The sequence below is a fragment of the Ceratotherium simum genome, chromosome 34 (assembly GCF_057802395.1).
Source record: "Ceratotherium simum simum isolate JZ-2026a chromosome 34, ASM5780239v1, whole genome shotgun sequence".
Classification (NCBI taxonomy): Eukaryota; Metazoa; Chordata; class Mammalia; order Perissodactyla; family Rhinocerotidae; genus Ceratotherium; species Ceratotherium simum.
In genome coordinates, this window is record NC_141933.1 from 18,706,717 (window position 1) to 18,730,179 (window position 23,463).

Sequence of the window (23,463 nt, forward strand, 5' to 3'; positions counted from 1 at the left end):
CATAACAGAGTTTCTATCACTTTTAACTTTTCTACAACTTTTAACACTTGATTTAACCTTTTAATCACATTTTGAAATCCCTTTTGACAAGTAATTTAAGGTAGGTAAAATATATTACCATATTTACAGTCCCAGGGGTTAGGGCAGGAGATCTCGAGGGGCATTTTGGAACCATGTCTACCACAGTGATAAAAGAGTTTTGAAAATTCATAGCTTTGCTAAGTTTAGGTATAGTGATAATAAATCTAAAAGTAAGGTTAAACTAAACTAAACTTAGATAATAAAGTAAGCTTCTAAAACTAAACTAAACATCTAAAAGCTAAATAGTTATTGTGATTGTTTTAGATTCCTATTGCTGCATAACAAATTATCTCAAAATTAATAGCTAAGAAAACACCCATTTACTATCACAGTGCTTCTTGTCAGGAGTTTGAGTGAGCTTGTTTCTGTCACTGATGAGGCCAAAACCAAGATCTACTGGGCTGGGCTCTTATCTGGAAATTCTGAGAACTGCTTCCAGGCTCATTCAGGCTGTTGACAGAATTCAGTTCCTTGTGATTGCAGGACTGAGGCCCCAATCTCCCTGCTGGCTGTCAGCTGGCGGTCATTCTCAGCTCTGGAGGTCCTTGTCTTCAATCCAGCAATGGTGAACTTAATTCTTCTTGTACTTTGAATCTCTCAAACTTACTCTTCTGTTACCAGCCAGGAAAAATTCTTTGTTTTTAAAGAGCTTATGAGATTAGATAGGGTCCAAACATATAACTCAAAGTCAACTGATTAGTAACCTTAATCACATTTTTGAAATACTTTTTGACATGTAATTTAATATGGCTGTAATATATTACCATATTTACAGTCCTAGGGGCTAGGGCAATATATCTTGAGGGGCATTTTGAAATTACGTCTACCATGCAATAAAGGAGTTTTGAAAAATTGTAGCTTTAACACAAGAATCAGAGAATGTCTAACTCAACTTTTCTAAAATGAGGATAGTTCTACGCTTCCTATTAAATATACCATCTTTGCCTCGCCTACCAAAATATTATCCATGGGAAAATATGATATTCTCTTAGGCAAGGGGGAGAGTCTTGGAGGAAGTATAAGTGACATTTTACATCAATTTAAACAATCATTGAATCCAACTAAATACATAATCTTCATCAAATATCTTCCACAATCCATTCAGTTATAACAAATTGTCTACATGCATGAATATGTAAATCCCGTGGAGGAGGGCCTAAAGTGGGAACTGAAATTTCAGTTTCACATAGTTTTGCATGATGAGCTATTGCTTTATTTTGCCCTTATATATCATTTACTTCAGTCTGAAGACTGTGCTCTGAATGCTTTGTCTTTTAAATATTTCCAAATTTCCTACACTAACTTCCTTGGAAATTGCATCAGAGAGTTTCTAATAATAATATTAATCTACTACTACTAGCAACAATACTAATTATAATAATAACGGAGAATGCATATTACTTATGTGTGATAACATCCATATTTTAATTGCATTTATAGATGAAGAATCCGAATTCCAGTAAGACAAGTATCTTGCCCAAAGTCACATAGCTGGTTACAGGCACATGAGGAACTGAAACTCAGACACTCTGGCTTCAGTGTCTGAGGTGGTGATGAATAAATGATCCTGGACATCTGGCAAATGCATCTCACATAAAATTGCCTCTTCTTCTTTTGAATACTTAAGATGTTCACCTAATTAGATCTTGACACTGCTGCTATGTTGCATCTTTTAACCATCTTCCTGTTACCATTCACATGCACACACACATGCATACACACAAACACACAAGTATGCACACACACATTTGAAAATAATCATTCCTCCTTGCAATGTTTCTGACATAAAAAACATAACAATTAAATTGTTTAGGCAGTGAAAAACAATTATTATTTCAAGAAAAGTTTAAAAAAATAAATCTTTTGAATTGTATGTTACTTTGCCATCATAAAATATATGAAACTATGAAACTATATGAAACTATAAAATTTATGAAACTATAAAGTATATGAAACTATAAAAATTTCAAAACATGAAAATTGTCTTAGTAATTTATTTTGTTGTTGCTATTGAAGTTCTACCATGAATGGACTGTATAATTTGGAGAAAAATGTAAAACTTGAATCCTAAGTATACAATTCAAAATTTAAACATGATTTTGAAATATTCAGCACATTATTTTATCTTATTTTAAATTGAAAATCCGGAAATATTTATTAAGTGCTTACTGTGTGTAAAGTGTGATAGTACTATCGAAAGTCATTGCAGTGTTAGTAAAGCATCTTAGCCAAGGTCAAATTTTAGTATACTAGTTACTAGCTGCTTAGCCTTGTCAAATTACCGCTTTGTGCCTCTGTGGAAATATTAATAGCACCATATCATAGCATCATTATATCCATTAAATTAAAACAATCTTTACAATCCTTACCAAAATTACTAGCACATTGTAGCAACTGTTTTCAATTGTTGCTATTACTCTTGCCATCATTAGAATTTAAATTATTAGATACAAGACGGGAAAGAGCAGAGCCTGATTTCATGGAGTTAATAGTTTATTGAGAAGATAAGAGAAGAACACCAATATTTAAAAAGACACCCACAAAATACCCAAAAAACAAAACAGAAAAACCTCAGACTGTCTATAAAGGGAGAATCAAATGGTCTGGCAAAGTTAGGGATTGGGAGTGTAATGGGATGACTTGGGGTGTGGAATTAGGTTGGAGGAAAGACAATATAATGAGGATAAACTTTGTGGAAATGGGGACACTTAAGTTTGAACTTAATTATGTTGGAAAAAAGCTGAATACCTTTAATGTTAATAAATGATTAGCCCTGGTGGTGGAAGCAGAGGAAGCCTCTTGATAAATGTAATGACTGCACTGGGTTTATCCCCCGAATAGAAAGTAATACGGCTACGCTTAAAATTTAAGTCACCGACCATAACACCTACACTTAATATTTAACATCATGTATTTGAAGCAATCTAAAATAATATGTTTTAAAAGGCACACTTGAAAAGCCAAAGCAATAGCAACTTAACATCACCAGAGTTTATTTTTACCAGCCTCGTCCAAGAATCCCCATGGGGATTGCCATTGGGATGGCACCCAGGTCCCTCCAGTGCCTTTAAATACTCCTCCTGACTCTCAGTGCAGCTTTTCCGTGAGTCCCCAAATCCTGGGCATTTAGGGAACTGGACCTTGCTGCTCACTGTTGCCTCGAAGGGAAAAAAGACAAGAGAGACAGGCCAGACGCATTTGACATTTTTGTAATATAATTCTCACTCTCATTCTGAGTATACATAAAGCCAGCTTTTAAGATATACTTATTTTAAATATAATTTAAAAGCTAGATACAAAGTGTGAGAGTTCTTTCATTGCTTTTTTCCTCTAAGAGATTTACTCATTTTCATTTGGAATAGATTTTTTTTTCATTTGTTGTCATGAGTTCAAGAAGACAAGGATATCCCTTCAGATGTTGTTTGCAATTGGCTGATACCAAGTATGTGAGTTCTTATTGTTTTTTATTTTCTTTTTGCATTTCTTTTTTTTTTTGCACGCCTGAATCTATGTAAAGTCATCTATTTCAATAGCTATAGACTCATCTATCCTTATTTGCTTATTTTTTAAGGAAATTATTTTTTCCATGAATATGTATTATAAAAATATATCTGCTTGGTAACTATTTCTTTTATAACCTTTCCAGGCTTCTAATTCATGTCAGAATTTAACGTTTTAATAGTTTAAAAAACAACTTTAGGAGGTTTGTTCTAACAGAAAACGGACAATGGGAACGCTCTCTTGAAATCCTGTTTGAAACTTGCGACTGTTAGATGCTGGGACGGGAGGCTAAGAAAAATTGTGGAATGTTTTGTACTCTACTTCACATAGAAAAACAATGAAAAAACACCATGAAAGTTTGAAAGAAATCAACTAATTGAATAAGACAAGCAATTGCAGAATAAAGATATTAAGAAAATGATAGAATTGATAACTGACCATTTTGATAAGTTAATTGAGAAATCATTTGATTAAAAAAATATAGTCCTTTGCAGCTGGAAGAATCCATGAAAACTACAATTCCTCATTTTCTTAAGAGGAAACAGATACCTAGAGAATTTGAGGGACTTTTTCCTAAATCACATAATCAGGGAGTGGCTGATCAGGAGCAGAACATCCAATTCTTGCCTTACTGTGTCACAGGTCTGTAACACTTTGCAAAAATCCCTGATATTTGAAATGGACAGGGATAGTATAGAAGGAAATTTCAGTGGCCACACTTGGAGAAGTTCAAATTATATCATTAATGGCTATTTCTTTAACAAAGGTAGATCAGACATGTATTATTAAAATTGAAAAACAAAACTGCAGAGAACTACTAAATGACCTAAGTAGAATATAAGGATAAAATAATTATTTTCTTGAAGGGCTTGATTCAATTATTCCTAATTACAAAACAGAGATTGTATTTTGTAGGGTAGGTCTTCATAAATGAATTTTTACCTTGATTTCAGTTCTCCCATCTGTGAAATGGGAAATCCTATTACCTACCCCATGTCCTGGAAGTAGTCTGGGATTTTCGGCAGTGGTTAGTTGCCAAAATCTTTATAACTTCTGTGGAAATCTATATTCAGTGGCCTGTTAAACTCACTGGAGAAAATTTGTTTTCTGAGCTCCCCTTGGCTTATAAACGGTGAAACATTTATAGAATATTAATCTTTTTACAGTTAATAATAATAGAGTTAATATCTAGTTAATTCTTGCAATGTATTAGATGCACCTATCCGTACCTAAACGTTGTATATGGATCTTTTATTTTGATTCTCAGAAGAATCCTATGTGGTAGGTACTGTTATCACTGTTTTACACATGAAAAAAGACAAGGCTCAGAGAGTATGTAACATTCCTGTGATTACTCATCGGTTAAGGAGTGCACCGTATAGTGGAACCCATTTACTCTAACTCAGGCACTCTCACCCACCAATTATAACCTGCCTCCTTTGAAGACACAATTGACAATTTTATTTTAGAAATTGGATATTAGCCAGTCTGGTTTCCTAAGAAACATTTTCTGTGAGACTATGGAAACCAAGATGACCCTGAAAATCAGGGGTTGAGTATTTTTTTCCCATTTTATTCCTTTTTAGAGGTTGTGGTAAGACAGGGTGAACATTGTGTCCTGACTATCCCTTTTAGGATGCTGTCCACAGTAGATTTTCTTAATGAACTTGTAGCAGAAATGAAGATTTCAGATAATCAGAAGTTTTAGATGTGGTGGCATTTCTACTAGTCCACACATATCAGAGGCTGTTATCCTTTCGTGCAACGGACCCTGATTATTCAGCATCCTCTGTTACAAATTTATTGTTTCCTTCCATTAAAATTATAATAAGAGCCAGTATTAGTTCAGCAAAATGAGCCACGAAAAAGAGCAAATTATGAACTTGAGTTTTTAGTAATAACAGCTATTAGATTTAACAGATCATCTTGGAGTTTATTTAAATCCTGTCAGGATTATGAAAGTATAACTAGATTTTTAATGCTGCTATAAAAACCAAATCCAGAGATAGGTGTAAAAGAACACGCAGATATTGGTATAAACGTAGATGCTGATATAGATGTGTTTTCTGATTCCTTATGTCAAATATCTCCTCCCGGAGGAGTAGGGGGGTAAGAAATGCATGTGTCTAGTTATGTTTACATTTTTTAAGACAATTGATGGCATCTAATGCTTAGGGACTAGCATCTATGTCTACATTTACTAAAGTAACAGAGGAAATAATGTGGTAAGTTATATGATTTATTAAATTCCAGTAAAGGATTATGGTTTATATTTTATTTTCTTTAATTTCATTCATTATGTATTATATTTTTATTAAACCATTTTACAAAATAATGAGTTTCTAAAATAACTTTAATTACAGAAATAATACTGAATGTAATCTCTTTGATAAAGAAATCAAGGGGGCCGGCCTCATGGCTGAACAGTTAAGTGCACGTGCTCTGCTACTGGCCGCCTGGATTCAGATTCCTGGATTCGGATCCGGGGGCACCAACACACCGCTTGTCCGGCCATGCTGACGCGGCGTCCCACATACAGCACCTAGAAGGATGTGCAACTATGACATACAACTATCTATTGGGGCTTTGGGGATAAAAAGGGGGAAAAAGAAAGGGAGGAGGATTGGCAATAGATGTTAGCTCAGGGCCGGTCTTCCTCAGCAAAAAGAGGAGGATTGGCATGGATGTTAGCTCAGGGCTGATCTTCCTCAAAAAAAAAAAAAAAATTAAAAAGAAAACAAAATATTGTATAACAGTAAAGTCCCCTTTGACTATCACCCTTTTTATTTCTGAGAAGTAAATCTTCCCTTCCACACCTTTTCCTGTTAATTTGTAAGCACAGAGGTTTCTTGGCAACTATGTGTGTGATTTTTTTTTAACATACAAGTTATCACACTGTGATTATCTTTGTACACTTTATTATATTTTCCATTTAAAAATATATCTTAGTGATGTGTATCATGGTAGATATGCTACATGGATCCAACATTTAAATTTATGCCTAGTTTTCCGTTACAAGAACATACCACGCATTATTTCCATTCTATTAGCAGGAATTCAGATCATTTCCATTTTCCAAATTTGAATGCCTGCAGTGATTATATGTTTGTATGCTTTCTGCAGTAGTTTCACTGGGTCATTTACCAAAATGGTATATGAACAGGCTTTCTAATTTTATTTTTATGAAGTTGATGAGTGGGAATAGTATCTCATTGTTCTTTAATCTGTTGCCAATGAGGTTGAGTACTTTTACATATGTTTTTTGATAGTAGTCATTTCCTTTCTTTATTTTGCCTAGTCAAATATTTTGCTCTTTTTGAAAATTGGGTTACTTATTTTTACATTATTGATTTGTAGCATTTATACTTACTCCCAATTTGTTACTTTCTAAAATACTTTGTTCAAAAGAAATTTTGTCATACAGAAATTTTAAATGTATTATATTTTTTCTTTATGAATTTTCTTTTTGTGCTTTGCTTAAAAATTTTTCCCTACTCTATGCTATAAATCCATGCTAATTACTTCTGAAATATTTTTCCTAGTTTTGTTTGATACATTTGTATCTTTCAATCATCTGGAATATAATTTTTTGCGCTTTACGAGGTTTTATTTTTCCTCCAAAGAGAGATGCAAAGTCTTAACATCAGTTACTGAAAAGTTCATTATTTCACATCAATTTGAAATTTCAACTTAAATATAGGATAAATTCCAATATATTTCTGTGTTTATTTATGACTCTCTTCATTCCAGCAATCTGTCTTCACGAACAACTCTTCAATTGTCATAGTTTTATAATATACTCCAATTCTAAAAGGTATGTCAATCCTTTTCGCTCTTTCTTTTACAAAGTTAGCTTAACTACTCTAGATATTAACTATTTCTGTATTTTTGCATCAAATTTTCAAATTTCATGAAAAATTTGTCAGAATTTCGTTTTAATTATTGTCTGAACTGATTAACTTGGGAAGAATTCACATCTTTTCTATATTGATCCCCTCTACTCATAAACGTGGTATATCTCCACTTGGTTCTAATTGCGAACCATCGCAATTAGAGTTTTGCTTGTGTGTGTCGGGGGAAGAGGGAGAATCTCCCTCTGCCCTTTCCCTTAAGGTTCTTCTGGCTGGCCAAATAATCAACAAGACAGGTTAGCAGAAGAAAATAATACCAAGTTTAGTAACATGTATACATGGGAGAAAGCAGGGACACTGCGTTTCTCAACACAATAGCAGAAATTCTCGTCTTAAATATCTTTTTCAGCCAATGACAAAGGAGGATTTTGGCGGTGGGGGGAGTCAGTTACAGGAGATTACCACTAAAGCACAGTAAACAAGAGTAAGGTTTATTATGTAGCTCAAGGCCTCACCTTCCACATTGATAAGTCACTAGAGATGAGCTCATCCCCCTCTCTTCTCCAAACAGAGAGGGAGATACCTTTACAAATGGAGATTTCCCTTATGTGGCCAGAGAGACAGAACTTCTGATAAGAGGGGCTTGTTGGTGCCTTTCCTATTCTAACATTTACCCTACATTATCTTACAGCCATCATGATAGATCTGTTCCAGGAAGGAGCTACCATGTCAAATTCTTTAGGCAGTTAGTGGGGGAGGTCAAATGTCCCTAGAGAAAACAACCAAGGTAAAGAGATAGATTTCAGGGTGGCCAAATCTTGATCTCCCACATGTGACAGTGATACTTCTAGAGATTTTGCACGAAATCAGACCACAGGGTGTTAACTTCGGCGTCATGGATGGAATGCAAATCAGAAGTCCATGTTCTTCCTTAAAATCCTATTAAAAACCTCTTTGTATGTCAAATGAGCATTTTTCTAAAACAATGCAATGGGAACTCGGAGTAAATCGCAGTGTCCAATTGATGTTGTAACTCTTCATAAACAGGCTGACAAAATTTATCAATGTGTAGGGTTTGTCTTTTTATAAAACTAAGCCTTGAGTTTAGCATTTTTTAATACGTCTTAGATTAGGTTTCAGAAAGGAAGTAAGAGATGTAGTGTCATATTTTGCACTAAAGAAATATTTCGTTTTTAACTAAAATATTCCAGGACTTGGTTGCAGGAGTTATAATCAGCGTGGCAAAGAAAGAAAGTGGTTCAATTCAAAGAGATACAAGGTGTTGAAACAGATCAAGTAAAAAAGAATCTCTGGACGCAGTCTGCCCCTCCAAGGTTGCTGTCATAAAAGGATGTGCCAGAACATGTGACTAGAGGATATAAATGATTAGAACTCCTGGGTTAGATGGGAAGTGAACCGGGAAATAAGGTCAATTCCAGGAAGCCGGAAATGTACCAGAAGCCCATACAATGGAGCAACACTTTTCCCCAAAGGTCTGCTTGTTGCTCTTTCTCTCCCTCCATTTATTTTAATGTTCGTGAAATGGTTCTAAGGGCACTCTCTGAAATTGTCACCCAGAGGCCAAATATTTAGAATTATGAGCTCATTGAAGTCTGATGACATTACTGAACTTTTTGGAATTAGCAGAGATTAAGTCCCTGGGAAGGACTGAGAATTATAATGACCTTCCGGCCCTTGAAGCACAGGTAACCTCAGTGCTATTTTATACATACCAGAGATTCAAACATCACTCTTAAAGTATAATTCTGAAATTGCATCTCAAAATTGACCTGAAAAAGAACATTTCATCTTTTAAGTATTCACCTTGTTATTCATGGAAAGTGAGAGAATTTGGAACTCAGCATAATTGCGATTAATTGGTGATGTGTGGTATCATCGTTACCGTATGTCTGCTCTACAGGACTCTAGCTGTCGGTAGAGATTGTATGTATTTTGTACACTGCTGTACCCTTAGCACCAATTATAGTGATAAACAATCAATATATTTTTATTGAGTAAATTAATGACTTTTAAAATAAATCAATAATTTCAAAAAGTCGAGTGTTTCAGGTATATTAACTTCTCCCTCCACATAATCAAACCCACAGAAGCAATGGGGCATGAAAATGTCACAGAATTTATCCTCCTGGGACTTTTTAGTGATGAGGATGCGAAGGTTGCCTGCTTTGTCCTGTTCTCACTTTTCTATATCGCAATTCTCTCAGGAAACCTGCTCATTCTTCTCACCATCAGGGGCAGCTACCTCAGTGAGCAGCCCATGTACTTTTTCCTCAGCTACCTGTCCTTCATGGACATCTGCTTCACGTCCGCGGTGGCCCCCAAACTGATCACAGACTTACTGGCCCAGCGGAAGACCATCTCCTACAATGGCTGCTTGTCCCAGATGTTTTATGCCCACTTCTTTGGTGCCACTGAGATCTTCATCTTGGTGGCCATGGCCTATGACCGCTATGCAGCCATCTGCAGGCCCCTTCACTACATGGTCATCATGAGCAGACGGGTGTGCTATGTCCTTGTGACGGCCTCTATTATTGGAGCGTTTATCCATTCAATCCTGCATGTACTGATTATTATTGAACTTCCCTTCTGTGGCCCCAGTCAGATAGACCACTATTTCTGTGATGTCTTCCCCTTGCTGAAGCTGGCTTGCACAGACACCCGCTTGTTGGTCATTGTGATCATTACCACCACAGGGGTGCTGTCCATTTTGACTTTTGTTGCCTTGGTAACTTCTTACATCATCATCCTGTCCACCCTGAGGACCCGTTCCTCTGAGGGCCGCCGCAAAGCCCTCTCCACCTGCGGCTCACACATCACTGTTGTGTTCATGTTGTTCTTGCCCCTCATCTTCACCTATGTCCCCACAGCTGGTTCTGTCAGTAACGACAAGGTTTTTGCCCTGTTTTACACCATGATTGCCCCCATGTTCAACCCTCTCATCTACACGCTGAGAAACACAGACATGAAGAATGCCATGAGGAAAGTGTGGTGCCGAGACAAACTGTTTGGAGGGAAATGAGGCCTCTGGTGTTCAAGCCCTTCGGCAAATCCTGCTCTATCCACAGAATCATTAATGTCAACAAATACAGCAGGTACAGAGAGGTGGTGTGCTGTCATCAAAAGTCGCAAGCCTTGAAGAGAAAAGGCCCCTCAGCCACTGTCTTTCTGTTGCTTTTCTGAGACTGTATAGACCGGGAGTGGATCAGATGATCTCCAGGTCTCTTCCAGCTCTGAGGATTTGGAATTTATGCCTTACATTCTGGACCCTACTGTTTTTTATGATCCCTGACATAGTGGACATTATAGCACTTTTATCAGGGCAAATTGTAGAGACTGCATAGTTTGGCCGTTGTGCCCTGCTTTGGAAACAGATATCTTGGCTGAGACACTTCTCACAGGTAGAGTCCTAAGCACTTCCATATTTTTGAGGTTTCCATTGCAATAAAAAAATAAATGCCAAAAATTTTACTTGTTGTATATTTTGATTCTTTATATTAACATCATGCATCTAAAATAATGCAATGCAATGTATTATACTACTCACACTTTAGTAATGGAAGTTACTGTCATTAATTCTTAGTACCCTGTCAGTGGTGTATTACAGTACAGTCTGCCCTCCATATTTGCAGCTTCCCCATCTGCAGACTCAACCCACCATGGATCCAAAGGCCTAAGATTGTTGACCATGTACAGACTTATTTTCTTGTCATTATTTCGTAAATAATACAGTATAACTACTATTTACATAGCCTTTATATTGATTTGGGTATTATAAGTAATCTAGAAATGATTTAAAGTATACAGGAGGATGTGCATAGATTATATCCAAATAACTATGCCGTTTTATACAAGGGACTTGAGCATTAGATGATTTTGGTATGGGGGAGTCCTGGAACAAATCCACTGTGGATACTGAGAGATGACAGTAACTAGAAGTTTCAAATTGGATGATGAACATCTTTTTCAAGCCTATAAGTGTAATTCTATGACTGTATTTATTACCTCATTTTAAAAGTCTTCATTAGTATACAACTTAATGCTCTATGTAAATGTGCAACATAGAAAATCTCCCATCCTGGGAAAGGACCTGGGCTTAAGAAGGCACGTAGCTGAACAAATGTATGTTCCTGGGGTGCATTTTGTTAATCCTCACTGCTCCTGTTTTTTTTTTGTTTTTTGTGAGGAAGATCAGCCCTGACCAACATCCATGCCAATCCTCCTCTTTTTTTCTGAGGAAGACTGGCCCTGGGTTAACATCTGTGCCCACCTTCCTCCACTTTATATGGGACGCTGCCACAGCATGGTCTGACAAGTGATGCATCAGTGTGCACACAGGATCCGAACCCAGGCTGCTAGCAGCGGAGTGCTCGTGCTTAACCGCTATGCCTCGGGGCCAGCCCAATTCTAACTGCTCCTTATGCTAATTAGCATATTTTGATATTTTGTTCTACCATCCAAACTATGCAAATCTGCCTCTTTTCCACTTAGGGAGGCCCTTATACTAGGGAGAACTAAAGAAGATTAGACTAAGAAGCAGGTAAAACCAACTGAAAACTGGGGCATAAGCCAAGATTATCTTTGGTACATTGGTGCGTGTCCTTAATTTATACAAGAATCCTCAAGCTTTGTGAATCGGAAGGGACTTCTGATGTCCTCTAGGGTCATCCACTAGCACAACATACACCTGAGGAACTGAGGCTACAGGGTGGGTTCACCAAGTAGTCAAATATGGACATTTCTGTTTTTTTCTGGCGCTCCATCCTCTCCACCATAGTCCACACTAAGAAATTGTATTGTATATACTTAAATTATTATTGTCGCTTGTTCAACAGCAATCCAAGTTTTAAGGTGAGGAGTACATTTGCAGAAATTAGCCGTAGTTTGGTCAAGATTTCAACAATACTTTTTCTCTTCCAAAAAACCCCTGACGTGTACTGTCTGAAAAGTCAGAGAACTTAGAACATAAGGGGAGGAAGAAAAGTAATGAAGTATATTGAAAAGGAGATAACAAAAACAATAGCAGATCAACTCATGGTTTAGATTTGATGTTGACCATCTGGTGGCAATTACCTCCTGGTGGGACTATTCAATTCAGGATGGTTAAGGTGAACATAAATGTCTATAGCCACGAGGCTAATTCTGGTGTTTATTTTTAATAAGCCTGTTATTGATGCATATGTAGGCCACATTCTCCGGTAATGAATTAAATTTGCTTATTGTGACAAATTTGCTCTTTCATTTCTCCCAAAAGAAGACAGAACTTTCATAAGTCTGTTTGAATATGGCTCATATTTATCTTTTGTTAACTCTCTTCATATAATTTATTAACAAAAGAGGGGTGAAAATGAATCTACCCAAGTGTGGTTAGATTATGTCCTTCTCTTCCTGTGTGTTATCCGTGGATGAAATAGTGGGAGGGAGACCGGCTGCACACTTAGGTATTTAGAATTTGTCCTTTATGTACATGACCAAGGTTCTGTGCTGTCCTTCATGTCCATTCTCTCTAGTTGGCCTCTTATACTGCTCCTGTCAGAGTACCTTACACTAAATATATTAGAGGTTTTATTAATTCAAGAATATGCCTCAGAATCCCCACTTCTACAGTTTGACCATGCTATTCTTGGATCAGCCAGCTCAATAATACCACATAACAAGCCATTCCAAAACTCATGCCTTATACTAATAAACATTTAATTCTCTCTTTTGTGTCTTTTGGTAAGCTGGGGTTCAGCAGATCTAGTTGGAATTGAGCTTGATGGGGCTTAATTGCAGACTTCAGGGTCGGTTTGGATATATTTCACATAGTTCTTCTTTTTCTCATGTGTAAAATAGAAGTGTTAGCTTTGCTGAAATTGAACTTTTGTGCTCTGTACATGTGATGTTTGTACATTAACTGTTATAGAAGTTCAGCATTGTATGTCTCTCTCTACCCTGTGGTGCACTTAACTTGCAGATTTTCATACTAAAATTGTGCAATAAACACTATTTTGAAGATGTGAATAAAGTGATGAAGTTGCATTATACCTCAAAACAAAACAAAACTGGTCCCCATGCAGGAATTGGACACATCAGAACACTGTCAAAATGAGATGTTCCCAACCAGTTACTATCAAAAACAGTGAAATTCTGGAGGTTCTGACATGTGATAAATGTTTTAATCTCCTGGATATGTTTAAGTGAGAAAGGGATAACATACTGAGGAACATAAAAGCTATCTTTATATATTCAATTGAGCAGTGCATGGAAACATATTTAAAATATTTTAGGCTACTCCAGGGACAGGAGTATAATCACTGGCTAGAAGATACAGGGAGACAAACTTTTATTGTTTTCCACTAGAAAACAAGCTAATTTATTCATCTGGAAAATGAGAAAGATTGCCATTTATTTTCATCATTGAAGACTATAATCAAAGGTACACCTGCCATCTTGTAACAGCAAGGTTATAAAACTATAAAGCTGGCAGCCAATGTTGTGATCATACATCCATGAAATAAGATGGTGTTGTCGACCAGACTCACCCCCACTGAAAGTGGGGAGAGTCTGAATTCTCATGATTCTTGGCCATTTCTTTCCAAGAAACCAAGAGGAGACTCTCTAAGATCCTCTGATTGGGATTGACTCTGAGGAAATTTTGAGAACAGGAATACATTTACAAAGTCTCTGGTAGAAACTTGAATACTATTTTATATGCTCCACTTCTTGGTCTTTGAGAATAAAGAATGTGTCAGCTTTATCTTCTTAGGGACTTCAGAATTTCAATATCACTAATGTCCCTTGATAGCCAAGACTTTAGTGCAAAGATACAAAGGAAAGAGTATTGTGGAGAAAAGTTATCAAATGGATAACATTTATTTACTTCACAGTTTTCTAAATTCAGTTCAAGTTTAGCTCCGTTTGTATTGTTTAGCAGAATGGATGGGGGTATATCTCCAAAGATAGGGATCTTCGGATTTCATTGACTCATAGACCTCTCGTGCTCTAACAACATCAAGCATCATCTAGTCCCAGTGTTTCCAAATCTAAGTTCCCAGATGTACCACTGACCGTATAAAAATTACCAGAGGAGTTTATTAGAAATATAGATTTTTTATACCCTTTAACCCTGGCCTAGTGGATCAGAAACTCTTAGAATAGGTACAGTTATAGTCCAAAAATCTCTCAAGATGATTCCAATGATTGGACAAGTGTGAGAAGCACTGACCTAGCCATCATTTTTAAGTTGAGCAAAGGGAGGTCCATAGAGATCCAGTGAGTATCTGTCCCAGCTGGGACAATAAACATGGATTTTTGTGGTCCAGGGCAAGGTTTTCTTAATTATAACTTCTATTCCAGATGTCTTGCTCCCTTTTGGTCTTTTTTATCATTAATTCTGTGAAGGCATCAATATCAGAGATCATATTTTAAAACACTAACTGTGTACAATCCTTAACATAGTGTACACACACACGCATACTCCACAACCATCAACACATACCCAGGTATAGGCAGTAACTTGAATAATCAGCTTTGTGGAAAAGACAATAAAACAATGGCAAAAAGATAATCAGTGATGTATTCCTTTTCTATAGAAAAATAAAGCTCAGGGTGCACACAGTGAAGGAGGAATGTGTCACCAGCGCCAGTGTCAGTTCACATAAGAAAGTCGTGTTTGTCCAGAATGAGTCTCTCTGGAGTCCACAGTTGGAATTTGGGTGACGTTAGTCAAGGAAGCAGTGATAAATGGCTCCCTGTATTCAGTAAGGCTGCTTGGTTCAAACATTGGAGGAAATATAGTTTCCCAACGATGCATTTCCACAAACTATGCATATCCTGTTGATTGAGTGACAGTCGCCTATTCATCACAGGAGTCTTTGTTTTTATTCAGCTTCTTTACTTTTTCCTGTTGGTCACTTTACATGCTAGTGACTAGTGGCTACAGATGACAAGTACAGATTAGAGTCAGTTAGCAGAAGAATTTTAATGGGATTTTACAATTAAAGTGGAGATATTAGAGGGTTTTTCTTTTTGCCAAATTCCTTATTGTTTGGGTAAAGAAAATGAGTTCTAGAGAAAGAAAAAATTTCCCAAGACCAGAGGAGGAACAATTGTCTTTTGTTTTTTAAGTATGTGTTTTCTCTCTTTCCCATTCTGCACACACTTCCCCTCCCATTCCAACTTGACTAGGTTTAGTTTTTGCTGTGTTTGGGAGGACTTATATAAGAATGTCTTAGCTCAGATCTCTGTTATTTTTAATACAATATATACACATTGAGTCCCTGGTATGTACTAATTGCAGTTGTAAACACTAGAAAACAGCCTTAAGTACTTCACAGTAGACACTCATTCTTTAAAGAAAATTACAAAAAGGCAAAAATGGGGAGAAGAATATAATGGTGCTGAGTATGATCATGCTGAGCTTCTGAGGTTAATAAGATTTCTCTGGCCTAGATACTTCAGAGAATTATCTGATTATGAAATATTAGAACAAGTATAATAATAATAATTAATAATACCTTACTTCTGTAGAATGTGTTATTCTCTCATTTGTTCCTCCTAAAGAAAAAAATATGTGAGGTTGCTTTTATTGTCTTCATTGTACAGGTGAGAAAATTTAAGATCATCCAGCTTACATTGTTACTTTCAACTATTTATCATTAGCCTTCCAGAAAACCTTCCTGCACATTTTCTTCATTGCATTCTTTACTTCTGCATTCCTCAGTGTATAAATGAGGGGATTTAACATGGGACTGATAACAGTGTAAAATACAGCCACCATCTTATCCTCTGAAAAGGTGGTATCAGGGCGCATATACATAAAAGTACAGGGACCAAAGAAGATGATCACCACAGCAATATGGGAGCCACAGGTGGAGAGAGCTTTACGCCTGCCTTCTGCTGACTGCTTTCTCAGGGACACCAGGATGATGGTATAGGAGGTTAGCAAGATAACAAAGCTCCCCAGAGTGATGGTACCACTGTTGGCTGTCACAACAACACCAACCACAAATGTGTCTGTGCAGGCAAGTTTCAGCACAGGGTGGACATCACAGAAGTAGTGGTCAATCTCATTGGGTCCACAAAAGGGTAGCTGGACTACCAGAGCCACTTGGATAAGGGAGTGTAAGAACCCAACTACCCAGGTCCCCAGCAACATTTTATTGCATCTGTCCCGGTCTATGATGGATACATAGTACAGAGGTTTACAGATAGCCACATAGCGATCATAGGCCATTACAGTAAGGATGAAGATCTCAGTGCAACCAAAGAAATGTGTCCCAAACAGTTGCAACATGCACCCCACATAGGAGATAGTTTTGCTCTTGGATAATAAGTCAACAAGCATCTTAGGAGCTGTGGCCGAAGAGTAACAAATGTCTACAAAAGACAAGTAGTTGAGAAAGAAATACATAGGAGACTTGTATAGGTTGCCCATGTGAATTGTCAGCATGATGAGGAGGTTTCCCAGAAGAATGACTGTGTAGAAGAAAGAAAACATCACAAAACAAACTTCTTCAACCTCTGAATTCTGAGAAAGACCCCAGAAAATGAATTCAGTTACATTGCTAATTTTTTCCATAGACTTAATCTGGGAGGCCAAGTTACCAAGATACAATTAATTATCTGAAAGAAAAATATAACAAGGATCAACAAAATTTACTTCTGACTCAAAATAAATGGATAATCACAGTAGTTGAAAATGGAAAAATGGATACTTACTGCTTCTTAGCATGCATACTTAAAGAAATTGAAGTGCACATATTCTGGTCATCTTACCTCCATATGATAGTCCATTCATTTACTTCAGATGAGGAAACAAAGTCCAGCGAGATAAAGCAAATCCCCTAAGTCACACATCTAACCAAGAGTCTCACCTCCCTCACCTTTATTATTAAGGTTTTTTCATCTGTTTGTTTCTAAAAATTTACTTAGTTCTTATCCTGTATAAGGCACTCAACCTAATTTTGAAACAACTTCTGTGTTTGGGGATATGGTACCATTTATATATCTGAAAAGATTCATCTTATTTTTGACACAAAAATGCAAATGTACGTCTGCATTTTTCCTTCTGAATACTGCCATGAGTGTTCAAGTAGTTGAAACTAGGTGACCTTTGCAGGTTCTTCTTCTTATGAAACTCAGATCTTTTTGTACATGAATTTATGGTCCCCTATTTGATACCAAGCTCTTACAGTCAAGAGGTGGTGCGGTGTAGTAGAAAGATGACCTGATATAAACCTGATTCTGACATGATGGTGCTGTAACTCTAGATAAATTGTGTATCTCCATGGGTCTTCGTTATCCCATTTGTGAAATGAGATAGTTTCAATTTCACTATCATCTATCATATTAACAGTTATTTCTACCATGAATTAAATCAATTCCGTCGGCATGGAATAGCCATAAAACTCTGGTAAGGAGCAGAAATAAGAGAAGATAAAACAATAAAATAAACTGCTGGAGACAAAGCAAGATCTGTTTGATTTGAAAGGAGAGGAGGAGAAGTCTTGGGTGATTTCTGCATTCCCCAGGAATTACTTTGACTTGGTATTTTAAAGATTTGTGTGTTAACCAACAAAAGAAAAAATCTCTGCCCTTTAGTGTCATCATTCTTTCATGCATCTTTTTAATCTTTCAAGTTTCATGCTAGTCTATATTAGCTCTCCCATGTAGAATGAATTAAATATTTGTGGAAGAGGTCATCACTGAGAGATACTTTAGTATACGGAAAGATGGGTTTGGGAAGAGGGCAATATTTAACTCAAATGGATGAGTCTTCAGTGGTGGAATTTCAGGTGTTCTAACGGGGTCACTGGAACGTATTGTGAAAAGTGGTATGTGGAATAGTTTTGATTAAAGGGGCTTACAAGTTATTCCCAAAACCAAGCCACAGATGTAAATGATCCTTTAGTTGTAGGCTAGGATAGGATTAGATAGTGTCTTAGATAATCATTAGGAATTTCGTCCACCTGAAGCCACTTCCTGTGACGATTTGTCAAGTTAGCACTTACAACTCTGACCGAACTCTGTGCTCAGCATCCCCTTCCAGCAACATTGTGCCTGGTGCTTCCAGATTTTGGGCAACTACAGGGCTGTGTTTCCTCAGGTCTGTATAATAGAGTTGATAGAGTAGTCATTACAGGTGTGCCTTTTCTTATACAGTACAAAATAATGATAATAATAATAGTAATGGTAATAGTAATAGTAATAATTCAGCCTCAAGCACATCCCTCTGCTTTTTTACATGCTCATTCCCCTCTGGTTTTTCCTTCTGTATTGAAAAAAATACTACTCTCACTGAGAGAACCCTTCAATTTAAGACAGCTCATCATAGCAGTTTTTGACAACCGTTAGTTGTGTTGCTTGATTTCATCTAGAAGAAGCTTAGGAATTGTGCCTCCATTGTCCATAGCATAAGTCCTAGAGGAATTCTTCTTTCCCCTTGAATCAAGACCCATCCCTCCACTTTCTAAGCATTTCACACATGATAATGACTCAATTTCTTTTAAAATTATTCGCGTTTTCTTATTCACCACCATGCTATCCTACTTCATCATCATGTATGAATGCACTTCCTTATCTTATTATCATCTTAATAATTTTCTTCTCCGCTTATTTCTGAGAAGTGTCTTGCAATTGTATTACAGGTATTCAAAATGTAGACATTTGATTGAATTCTTTTTCCATAAATGTTTTATATTAGCTTTAGAAGAAAAAAAAGTCTCACCAGTATTGTCCAGGGCTTGAGTTTTGCTGTATTTTCCTGTCTCTCTTGAGATAATATGTGTGCAGCTTTCCAAAATAAAGTAAGAGTGATGCCTTAGGAATTGCCTTATGAATAATTAGTACTGGAGAACCTCTGACCCCTGAAACTCAAAGACTAGTAGAAGTCAAGTCTTTATCGTTCCTGGTTCTCTCTCTCATCTACTGAAATCTGCCATTTCACAGTATCTTTGGTAACAAATGCTCTTTTCTCTGCTTCTTATAAGGTCTATTTAAAGAGAATGATGCAAAATGTTAATGACCTCAGAGAAAGCCTTTCTCCCAGTCTCCCTCCATAATCAGAACCACATCACACAACTAAAAATGAACTTTAATTTCCAGATGCCTTTTCAATTTGTTAAAAAAACTATTAAATTTTTTTCTTTATTTGCTAAATTTGAAACCCAGTCAATTCTTGCATTTAAGACCATAACACTAATACAAAGCATTTCAGTAAACAGAAGTAACTGTAACAGAAGGGGAGAGGGAAGAGGATGAAATGGGTAAGAGGGCATATGTGTACAGTGATAGATGGTAATTAGTCTTTGAGTGGTGAACATGATGTATTCTACAAAGAAATTGAAATATAATGATATGTACCTGAAGTTTATATAATGTTATACATCACTGTTACCTCAATAAAAATACATAAATTGAATAAAAAATAAGTAATTGCTTTATGATTGTTCCTTGGATGAATGTGCCTCAATATATATATTAAACATTAAATATTTAATATAACATATATAATAAAATATCTTTTGGGAGTATTTCTCTATTAATTTTAATTGTTCTACGCTTTTTGAAAGTTCTATTTGATTGGAAAATAGTGGGTTCAATAGTGCTATTTGGGGTTTACTGCTTTTCTTTTTAATTCAGTCTGCGCTGATTTCTGGAGAAATTGAGGGGAAGAAGTTCACTTCCAGCCTATACCCGAGTGATTCATAGTGCAGGCTTTCGTTCTTTTACTTTTTGATAGTAAACCATTAAAATTGACTCTTGACCACTAATATACTTTCTTATTTTTTTCCTATTTTTACTCTTTCCGTTCCCCTCATTGTGGCTTTTCTTTCTTTGCCCTTTCTACTCTCAACTCACCTCTTTCTTCCTTTTTATTACAACATCCAAAAACTCAAACATACTCTTAGTTGTTCATACTCTTAAAGGGAGCTTATGAGCTGCCCACCACTTGATAGTAAGCATAGCTGATTTACTGATCTCACTGGACCTTTTAAGAGATGCTACATGTTCCTTTTCCAAACCATCCGTAAATAGCTAGAAATGGGACAAATGTATCCATTAGCTCCTCTTTCCCACTGGCAAAGTTCTCAAAAGACAATTTCCCAAAGAAGATATACAGATGGCCAACAGGCACATGAAAAGATGTTCAACATCATTAACTATCAGACAAATAAAAATCAAAACTATGGTGAGATATCACCTCACGCTGGTCAGAATGGCTATAATTAACAACACTCCCTGTTTTTTTGAGATGGGTTCCTTTTAGATTCCACATACAAGAGATGTCATTCAGTGTTTGTCTTTCTCTGATTTATCTCACTTAGCATAATGTCCTCAAGGTCCATCCATGTTGTTTCAAATGGCAGATAGCAGAGTTTCCTTTGTCTCATGGTTGAATAGTATTCCATTGTGTGTGTGTGTGCACGCGCACACATACACACGTGCACACGCATCATATCTTCATCCACTCATCCTTTGATAGACATGTAGGTGATTTCTACATCTTGGCTATTGTGAGTAAGGCTGCAATAGACATGGGAGTGTATATATCTCTTCAATAACTTGTTTTCATTTCCTTTAGTTATATACACTCAGAAGTGAGAATGCTGGATTGTATGGTAGTTTTATTTTTAATTTTTTTTAGGAACCTCCATACTGTTCTCCATAGTGGCTGAACCAGTTTACAATCTCACCAACAGTGCACATGGGTTCCCTTTTCTCCACATCCTCGCCAACAGTTGTTATCTCTTGTCGTCTTGATGATCACCATTCTTATAGGTGTGAGGTGCTATCTCACTGTGTTTTTGATTTCCATTTTCTGATGATTAACAGTGCTGAGCACCTTTTCATGTACCTATTGGCCATTTGGATGTCTTCTTTGGAAAAATTTCTATTTATTTCCTCTGCCCATTTTTAATTGGATTTTGTTGTTGTTGTTGTTGTTATTAAGTTGTGTGAGTTCTTTACATATTTTGGATATTAACCCTTATTTAATACATGGTTTGCAAATATTTTCTACTATTTCATAGTTTGCCTTTTCATTTTGTTGCTTGTTTCTTTTGTAGTGCAGAAGCTTTTTTTTCCATTTTTTAAAATAGATATAGATATATACCTATAGTTAAGTATATAAATATACTTATTTATATACTTAATAAGTATATAAGTATACTTATTACTTATAAGTAATAAAGTATTACTTTATAGTAATAGTTTCTTGCAGTGCAGAAGCTTTTAAGTTTGAAATAATGCCATTTGTCGCTTTTTCCTTTTGTTTTTTGTGCTTTTGGGGTCATATCCAAAAAATCATCACCAAGGTCATTGTCCAAAAGCTTTTCCTCTATGTTTTCTTCTGGCAGTTTTATGGTTTCAGGTCTTACGTTTAAGTCTTTAACCCATTTTGAGTTGATTATTTGTGTTTGATGTGATATAAGGGCCCAATTGCTTTCTTTTGAATGAGAATATCCAGTTTTCCCAACACCATATATTGAGAAGATAGCCTTTCCCCATTGTTTATTCTTGACATCCTTGTCAAATTTCAGTTGACTGCATATGAGAGGGTTTTTATCTGGTCTCTCTATTCTGTTCCATTGGTCTATGTGTCTGTTTTTATGCTAGTACCATACTGTTTTGATTACTGTGGCTTTGTAATTTAGTTTGAAATCAGAAAATGCGATGCCTCCAGCTTTATTTTTCTTGCTCAAAATTGCTTTGTTTATTCAGGGTCTTTTGTGGTTCTATGTGAATTCTAGGATTGTTTCTTCTATTTCTGTAAAGAAAGGCCTTTAGGGCATTGATAAGGATTTCATTGTATCTATCCATTACTTTGAGTAGTGTGGACATTTTAGCAATATTTAAGTGTTCCAATCCATGAACATAGGATGTCTCCTCATTTATTCGTGTCTCATTTAATTTTTCAATCAATGTTTTATAGTTTAAGTGTACAAGCCTTTCATGAATGGGATTGTTTTTATAATTTCTTTCTCAGAAAATTCATTGTTAGTGTATATAAATGCAACTGATTTTTGTATGTTGATTTTTTTTATTCTGCAAGTTTGCTGGATTACTTGATTACTTCTAAGAGTATTTTTGTGGAGTCTTTAGGATTTTCTAGTTATAAGATGATGTCTTCTGTAAACAGTGGTAATTATATTTCTTCCTTTATGGTTGGGTGCAGTTTATTTATTTTTCATGCCTAATTGTTCTGGTTTGGACTTCCAGTACTATTTTGGACAGAACTGGAGAGAGTGGGGTTCCTTGTCTTATTCCATATTTTAGAGGAAGGCTTTCAATTTTTCACCACTGAGTATGATGTTAGCCGTTAGCTTTTCATATATGATCTTTATTATGGTGAATTAAGGTCATTCTATACCTAACGTTTTGAGAGTTTTTTATCATAAAATGATATTAAATTTTGTGAAAAGTTTTCTGCATCTATTGAGATGATAAAGTGATTTTTATTCTTCACTCTGCTAATATGGTGTATCACATTGATGGATTTGCATATGTTGAACAGATCTTGCATCCCAGAGATGACTCCCACTTGGTCACGGTGTACCATCCTTTTAATGTGCTGTTGAGTTATATTTGCTAATAATTTGCTAAGGATTTTGTATCTGTGTTCATCAGGGATATTGGCTTATAGTTTTCTTTTCTTTTTGTGTCTTTGTCTGGCTTTGGCAATGGAATGATGCCTCATAAAAAGATTTTCGAAATGTTCCCTCTTCTATTTATTGGAAGAGTTTAGGAAGGATTGATATTATTTTTCTTTAAATGTTTGAGAGAATTCACTTGTAAAACCATGTGGTCTTGGGCATTTCTTTGTTGGAAGGTTTTGGTTAGTGATTCCATCCCCTATTACTAATTGGTCTGAAGGATTTCTATTTCTTCTTAATTCAGTCTTGGTAGGTTTTATGCTTCTAGGAATTTATCCATTTCTTCTAGTTAATCCAATTTTTGGCATATAATTGTTCATAATAATCCATTATGTTATTTCTCATATCTGTGGCATCGACTGCAATGTCTCCTC

The 23,463-nt window shown here is 36.1% G+C and overlaps 2 protein-coding genes across 2 annotated transcripts; one reads left to right on the forward strand and one right to left on the reverse strand.

Annotated features, from left to right (window-relative positions):
- The first annotated feature begins 9,546 nt into the window (after window positions 1-9,546).
- On the forward strand, window positions 9,547-10,473 carry LOC101403643 (olfactory receptor 4P4-like). The gene has a single exon (XM_004443480.2). It carries the CDS (start codon window positions 9,547-9,549, stop codon window positions 10,471-10,473), a length of 927 nt encoding a protein of 308 aa, XP_004443537.2.
- Window positions 10,474-16,080: 5,607 nt separating this feature from the next.
- Window positions 16,081-17,028, reverse strand: LOC101390346 (olfactory receptor 4S2). The gene has a single exon (XM_004436976.2). The coding sequence runs from the start codon at window positions 17,011-17,013 to the stop codon at window positions 16,081-16,083; it is 933 nt and encodes a 310-aa protein (XP_004437033.2). The 5' UTR covers window positions 17,014-17,028.
- Between the last annotated feature and the right edge of the window lie 6,435 nt (window positions 17,029-23,463).